The sequence below is a fragment of the Euphorbia lathyris genome, chromosome 2 (genome assembly GCF_963576675.1).
Source record: "Euphorbia lathyris chromosome 2, ddEupLath1.1, whole genome shotgun sequence".
Lineage (NCBI taxonomy): Eukaryota > Viridiplantae > Streptophyta > Magnoliopsida > Malpighiales > Euphorbiaceae > Euphorbia > Euphorbia lathyris.
This window is the reverse complement of record NC_088911.1, coordinates 61,288,024-61,296,252: the sequence shown is the minus strand read 5'-3', so window position 1 is coordinate 61,296,252 and position 8,229 is coordinate 61,288,024. Positions and strand designations below refer to the sequence as shown.

At 35.2% G+C, this 8,229-nt stretch overlaps 1 protein-coding gene across 2 annotated transcripts; it reads left to right on the top strand.

Moving 5' to 3' along the window:
* The first annotated feature begins 2,392 nt into the window (after positions 1-2,392).
* On the top strand, positions 2,393-5,389 carry LOC136218404 (uncharacterized protein Os08g0359500). Of its 2 annotated transcripts, XM_066005252.1 has the most exons (7): positions 2,393-2,552; positions 3,173-3,359; positions 4,185-4,338; positions 4,440-4,474; positions 4,560-4,755; positions 5,061-5,165; positions 5,238-5,389. In XM_066005252.1, the coding sequence occupies exons 1-6, from the start codon at positions 2,548-2,550 to the stop codon at positions 5,159-5,161; spliced, it is 678 nt and encodes a 225-aa protein (XP_065861324.1). In that variant the 5' UTR covers positions 2,393-2,547; the 3' UTR covers positions 5,162-5,165; positions 5,238-5,389. The 2 variants fall into 2 exon arrangements, with proteins under 2 accessions (XP_065861324.1, XP_065861323.1); XM_066005251.1 differs by having other exon boundaries at positions 5,061-5,389.
* Positions 5,390-8,229: the final 2,840 nt, after the last annotated feature.

The window sequence follows — 8,229 nt, the reverse complement described above, 5'->3', positions numbered from 1 at the left end:
GCATGTCCCTAGTAATATGCTCTGTAACCACTAAATGATTATTAAAAGTCCATGGTTACATGTTGGATGTCTAACTCATGGAAGAATTGAAAAAGGCATGTATACGAACCTAGATCCTTAATAAACACCCTTTTTGTCATGTCGCCATAAAGAAGCTATTGTTGATTTTAGGCAAAAAGCATCATGAGGCCCCTGATCTTTCATTGTTTAGTGCATTAAGCCCTCGATATTTTATTTAGACACATTGAGCCCCTGATCTTTCACCATTTGGTACATTAAGCCATCGATCTTTCATTTAGACACATTGAGCCCTTGATCTTTCATATATGGGTGTATTAGGTCCTTTCATAAATCAATTAATATATAGGTTTATTAAGGGCATGTTTGGTTAGGTTTATATAACTGCAGCATTTCGCATTTTCTCTGGAGCTTTTCATGAAAAGTTCTTTTCATGAACAGTTGTTTGTAGTTACTTGTCATTGATAAAATTACCCTTCTTATTTCTACAAAATGTGCTTTAATTTTAACATTATTTTTATTTTTAGAACATAATTATCGAAAAACAAGGTTTTATTGTGTTCAATAAATTTTTTATTTTTATTTTTATTAATTTTTATTAATTTGTATAATATATTTTTTATTTTAGAATTTGTTATTTTTAGAACATCATTTGTTGTCACACCAAACATGCCCTTAATAAACCTATATATTAATTGATTTATGGAAGGACCTAATACACCCATATATGAAAGATCAAGGGTTCAATGTGTCTAAATGAAAGATCGAGGGCTTAATGCACCAAATGGTGAAAGATCAGGGGCTCAATGTGTCTAAATAAAAGATCGAGGGCTTAATGCACCAAACAATGAAAGATCAGGGGCCTCAGGATGCTTTTTGCCTTGATTTTATTCAGAGGAAACTGATAACCTTTTCGATCATAAACTTACATATGGGGCACCATTTGGACTTCTCCCTTTGATCTTTAATGCTATCAGCCTCAATCACCGCCCCATTTTTCCTAAAATTGTTGATAGTTAATCGAACACAAAGCATCAATACGATCCATTGCAAAACTCGTACTAGTAGCCATTCCTAAACCTAAGCACATATCAAAAAGCCAAAAACCTAGGTATTTGATGAGCTGAGAACTTTATCGTTCGATAAACATGAGAACCTTATCATACGATTAGACAAGAATGACAATTGTTTTTTTCTTACTTCTTCGACGTCATCCTTTTTCAAGTTTATGTAAAAAAGTTATAAAAAATTAAAAAGAAAGAAAGAAAAAAAATCATAGAAGTTTAGAAAAGTAAGAAATGCAACACATTGGATCATTGCTGAGATGATGAGAGACCAATCAAGCTTTTTGGACAAGTTCAGGGGGCTTTTGATGTGTTAAGTCTATTTTTTTATAATCCAAAGTATAAAAAATGTTGTATTTTTTTTGAAGTATGTTTGATAGCATCCAAATATTATCCAAGAGCAAATCCATGAAGATCCTCATAATTAAAGGATCAAAAGAGTATTTAAACCTCCCCGCCAGTCGAGGTCCGCCAGCTAGATGGCGTATAAAGGAAGCCATACGCATTGAAGGAATCTCAATATACAGATACACCTTGTAAATGCCAAAAGCCTTTATGAGGTCAGCATTCATTCAACCTTGATCAGCTCAAGGATGTCGATGCCGATTTCTAGAGGAAAACTGACATCATCAATGACTAAAAATAGCTCCATAAATGAGCTAACAACCGGACATAAATAATGTAACAATCTTACATTAAAAGAATATTAAATGAAGGGATTTTTAGTTACTAATTGATGGTTACAGAATCCTAGTATAAATAGCCATGTCCCAAGGCATTGAGGTACATTATTCTAAACCCTACCTTGTGATTATTTTTTTTATTCTCTAAAGAATATTACTGATTTTGACATTGAAGTGTCCCCCGTCGATCCCAACGACGCCTAACAGAGACGTAAATTCTGCACGATATCAATATTGTATTTTAGTTATCTTTGATTCTTATATAAAATGTCAGTAGCAAACATATGTGGATTTTTTTATTTTTTTTTTAGAAATGTATACCTTAGTATTTTAAGGATTTTTTGTGTTTTGACATTTTTTTTGTTTTAGTATTTAAAAAAAAAATCCAAAATAATAAGTGACATGATTTGGACTCGCAAGCCCACAAATCCATGGAAACCAGGCGAGTGCAATTCAAAGCCCATCGTCTTAATCACTATGTATCTCGTGATATTTTTGTGAATAAGCAGAGAGGCGCAACACCGTTCAATTTCGTCGGTTCATTGTTTAATTGATCTTGATTTTTGATAATGGATTTCGGATTCCAAAAGTACAATAGTTAGGGTAGAGTCAGCCGCACTGGATTTACAATTTTAAAATCTAGTGGAAAGTACTAGAAAGAAATTACGCTCACGCTTTATTTCTCCCTCTGCCTATAAATCCCACACAGGCTGTCCTTCGTTTCCAGTAAACTGTGCTATCTAGGGTTTTAAACATTTTACTTTCCTTTCACAGAAAAAAATATGAGGTAAGCTTCCGTTCTTCCCTCAAACATCTGTTTTAATTAATTATGGCAGATGCTGTTTATATATATAAAAATTATTCTAGATGTTCTTCAAGCTATACTTTGCCTCTGCTTCGTTTTTTTCTTCAGTTTCTTCCCCGAATACTTTTTCCTGTTTGGTTTCTGCAAATCTTAGCTGGTTTTGTTTAATTTATTGCGCTGCGTCGTTTTAATGTTTATCCGAGTGTATTAATATAGCTCATATGGATTTTGATGAGAAAGAAGAGGAATAGGGTTTGCAATGAGTGTCGGTTTTTGTTTTTGCTGTTCTCCTTTTACTTTTTCCCCTTGGAGGTTTCAATTAAACATGGTTTGCTGAATGGGGAATTGGAGTTCGAAATTTGTGGTTTCTCTGATGCTAATCCGAGCTTCAGAGAAGAGGCTAGCCTGTTATTTGTTTTGTTTTAACACGCTGCTTGAGATTATCTATTTGTGATCTACTATTTTTTTTTTATTTAATGATGTGGTGGAGATGGAGAACTTAACTGATGTATGCAATTGGATAACAACGGTTGCCTATTTGGGATTAATACTTGAATGTTTGTTCCTTAAATTGTTAATGATTTCTATGATTTTACCTCCAGTCGTCATCCTGAGGTAAAGTGGGCACAGAGAGTGGACAAAGTCTTCATTACAGTTCAATTACCAGATGCCAAAAATGCAAAGGTCAATCTTGAGCCAGAAGGCGTGTTTAAATTCTCTGCTAGCGCTGGAGCAGAAAATAATTCCTATGAATTGACGTTGGAGCTCTTTGATAAGGTTAATGTTGAGGTAAGATTCTTAATATGAAATGTGCATTCAGGGGCTGCTATTGATATGTCTGTATATTCTATTTTGACTGTTAACTGCATCATCCATTAGTACACAGCAACATGGCTAACAGTTACATTTCTTATGGTTTGACAATTACTCTTTTTTACTTAAAATGAGTGGAGATATCTGTCAATTCATCATGTAAATGAGTGCATTCTTTGGCAGTTACATGATCACTGTTATATGACTTGTGTAAGCCTATGTTGCATGGAAGAAAACCAAGCAGAAACTAATTCGGAAACTGGGAAACGGTATTTGTAAAAAATATAGGGAACACGAAACGTGTAAAGGCTAAAATTATAGGGTATATTTATAATTTTTAAAATTATTTATAATTACATATATAAAATAAGAAAAATTACATGTTCACATAATAGGAAAAGAATTAGAGAAAGCTTTTTAATTTTCAAAGCTCGAGGGAGATGCTATATAAAAATTTATGGATATAATGCATGTGACTGGCACATGATAAACTGATTAGAAGATTCTATAATGTGTCATGTCCTTCTAAAAACACATTGCATTTTGAGAAACAAGTTTCTAATTTCTAAATTGTAGCAAGTTACCTGAAATGTGAAGTTTGGCTTCTGAGAGTTTCAGGAACTGAAACTTTTCAAAATCCAGGTTTCCATGCAACAGAGGTCTAAGCATGTGAGATTAGTTTTATAGGGTTTCATACATGTCGTTTTGGTGTAGTAGTAGTAGAAATTTGGATACTTCTTTTGGTTCCCTAGATTAGTGTTCTTTTTTTTTCCAACACCTATATGTTGTTTTCTCTCTTAGGAAAGCAAAATTAATATTGGGGTAAGGAGCATATTCTGCATTTTGGAGAAGGCAGAGAAAGCCTGGTGGAAGAAACTATTGCGCGGGGATGGCAAGCTACCACATTATGTCAAAGTAGATTGGGACAAATGGGTTGATGAAGATGAAGATGATGGTATACTCCTGCCTATCCTGTGTTTTATTTCTTGAGTAGAATTTACTGAATTTCATAATTGTTGATTTGCTTATATTTTCCATCTGGTTTCATATGTCAAGGTGGGAACTTGGACCTGGGAGGGATGGATTTTTCTGTGAGTGCTAGCTCGCTGGTTTGGAGTTGAAATTTTCAATTTGGAGGATAATCATTGTTTAAATCCGAGTTTGAATTTTTTGCAGAATTTTAATATGGGAGACATGGGTGGAATGGGGGGAATGGGTGGAATGCCGGGGATGGGTGGAATGCCAGGCATGGGGGGCATGGGTGGAATGCCGGGCATGGGTGGACTTCCGGGCATGGGCGGCATGGGTGGAATGCCGGGCATGGGTGGCATGGGCGATGATATGGGTGAATTTGATGACAGCGACGATGAAGGTAGGAATTAAGATATTTGAAGCTGATCTATGATTGATGTGACAAATTATACAATTGGAAACTTCTATTTTGGATTGGGTTTGAATTTAAGTTATAAGCATGTATGAAATGCTTAGTTGCTTTGCAAGTTTCTCGAATGTGATTAGTCAGGATTGTGTTTTTTAATGTCCTGTCTCAATTGAGGACAACAGCAATAAGCATTTGTCCTTTGTGTAATTTGTGCTAGTTTTTTGTCATTCTCCATTCCCTGTTTATCTACATATTACTTGGTTGGTAATTATGGTCATTTGTAATTTGTATTATAGATGAAGTGGCGAAGCCAGATAGTGCAAAAGCAGCTTTGAAGATAGATGAACCAGGCAGTAACGTGGAAGAGAAGAAGGAAGCTGCAGCACCAGGCACATGATTATGTTAGTATGAAGATGTGGATTTACTCAGAATTTTTCAATATTGGTGACTAATTAAATGAGTGTTTTCCACAGCGAGTGAAGTTGAGTTTGGGCAGTACCCAGTTTCTGTCTTATATGACAGCAGAAATGCTCTTTAACTTGGATTAGAATGTTGTACTCTTGGTAGTTAATGCGACTTTGAACTGAGATATCGTATTCCATTGTTTTAGGCCCAATATTTTACATGGGTGAGCGTGCTTTTATTTTTTCTTTTGTCTTTTAATTGTTAAATTTCTGCCCTCATCACCGTTCTCCATGAGGGGAATTGCGATGGCTTAGCAGCTATTTCTTGCATGAGTTGTGTTGGGAAGTGACATTTTCTGTCAAGTATCTTTAGGATTCTGCGTTTCTCCCATACTCTTTTTGGAAAGCAATTCCCAGGCAATGGGGCAGGCACTTAAGTAATACTTCCTCAGGTTCGTCTTTGTAGAGATTTTTTTTGTTTTTATAATATGTTATTTTAACATGATTAATACATATTAAGTCATTTTTTTTACTAAAAAAACCCGGGTTTATAGAGATTAGTTAGATTAAAGGATTTATTATAAATAAATAAATAATAGAATCAATAAATAAGTAGCGACAAAGTCTTTCTTAATATTTTTAATTTTTGTGCAACTATAGAAAGACATGTAATATGAAATGGAACGGAACGGAGTGAGTATTATATAAGTGCTGGTAATTGCAAAATATTTTAAGTGCTCAATGGGAGCAGCCATAGTAGCTGGTAATGTTTAATCCAAGTAGCATGTTGGAATATTTAAAGTAGGCTTAATACATCATTTGTGTTGTGAACTCATCTAAAAAGGTTGATTGGTTTCCTAAACTTTCAAAGTGTTTCGATAGCTCTCTGAATTTGTATAAAATGTTTAGTTAGTCTTTTGAACTTGTGTAAAATGTAACCAATTGATCAGTTGTAAAAAAATAAGTTAAATGCGGAACATGTATTCCATGTGTCTTAAAATGTTATTACATAATTCAAGAATAGAGTAAAAATAAAGTTACTTGCTCAATTATAAATCTTGTATTCTCAAATATTATAACCGTAATATCCCGATCTTGATTGTTTTATTTTTTTTTTTTAAATGCGTGCAATACATTTTTCGCATTTAACTTATTTGTTTTGTAATCGAGTGATAAATTAGTTACATTTTACGTAAGTTTAGGGGGCTAACTAAACATTTTATGCAAGTTCAGGAAGCTATCGAGATATTTTAAAAGTTCAGGGGTTAATTAAGCTTTTTGGACAAATTCAAAACAATGTATTAAGCTTTAAAGTACCTTGCATGGTCATGAGATTGGAAATGGTGGAATCAAAGTGGGAGTTTGTAGGCACAAAATATCAATATCCAGATAGGAGGAAGCCTGTTTTTGCACCAGAAAATAATCCACAGGCCGCTACTACGGGAATCGCTTTTGCTTTCTTTCTATGAAATAGAAAAGATCATTCATACATAGCATAGTCCAAGCCTTGCTGAACTTTTTTTTTTTCACGGAAAAAAGAATTCACTCTTTTTTCTATCAACAAGAAAAAAGAGTGAATATCGACCAATACATGAAAGCTCTTCTTTCCTACTGTTCTTATTTCCCCTTGATCTAATCAAAAACAAAAAGAGTAGCCACGTGTACCCCCCCCCCCCCCCCCCCCCCCGTTCCGATCATGGAATAGAGATTCCCGAATAGGTCAACCTTTCAAACTGCTGAACAAAAAAAATCCGAGTCTTGGAAGTGCTATATTGAGAATTAGAAACGGAAACTCCATTGGCGTAATAGTTGAACTCGATGAGCAAAGGAGGGGTTTACCAATACGTGATGCTGTAGATCTTGAAGGCTTATTGCTAATAAAGTTTTTTGAGTGGAATTTTTTTACCATTGGTCAATCAATGCTGGTTTTGTCCATCCAGATGATGGCACATTAATTCACTCCACAATAGAATTTATCTTTTGAGTAATACTTTAAAAAATATTTTATAAAAACATCTTTTGCATGGTGATCAATGTCAACTCTTCGGATCTGGAACACTTACAAGAATCGTCCGATCCGTAAGATTTACAAGAATCGTTTGATTTAGAGAAAAGAATATATTCTAAAAACATAAATGACATTCTTATCGTTCGTCTTAGTAGTCGTATGGTTGAGAGAGGGCAACTGTTAGACCAAGATGAACGGTCGTGTAAAGAACACGAGATACATGACTGAGTTTGCCGCTGAACACATCAAAGGCCTGAAAGCCTTAGACCCAATGAAATGAGGATATAATAGAGTCACTTGAACGTTGACATCTCCGATGACTTGTTAGGACACTTTCTTAGAATAATTGTAGTTATTATTGACAGCCACTAGTATAAGATTCATATGAAATGTGTAGAAACAATAGTTGTCAATATTCTTAAATTACCCTTACTAACTTAAGCATCAGAGCGGGTGTGCCTGATGTCAGCCTCTATGACTAACTGTTATTCTTATTTGAAGCCAATGAAGGAGGTTCCATAAGATTGTTCAATTGTTCGACATCATTGGTGTAGTGAGTGAGTGTACTTATTCATCCTCCATGAGAGCAATATTTCCACCTACATAGTGAGCCCAATCGATTAGTCACCCTCTAGGGCCAATCATCCAAGAGGAGGGCATGGTGTAATCTCAACCAGATTCTCGTCTGGTCTACCATGACCAACGCCATCGGGAACATATAGACCCTCAATAAGAGAGGCTCCTTGACGAAATCAGCAGGCAATTTAGCCAGAACCTTAACCATGTTCAACATGAGATGGATGACATTAGAGCAAAACACGCATCGAAAATGGTGGAGATGAAGGAAAAACTAAGAGTGTGAGGGGAGGCTATACGTCGTGCCATCCGTGAAAATACTTGTGCCACAATCCATCATCTCTTCTGACTGGCTGCCTAATATGTAAGGAGTCCATCAATTCAAAGGTTGTGTTCTCAAATGCGAAGTCCATCCATTCGAAGGACATGTAATGGTGCGCGCAATAGGCCAGTACTCACGCTCCAAGTTGACCAATA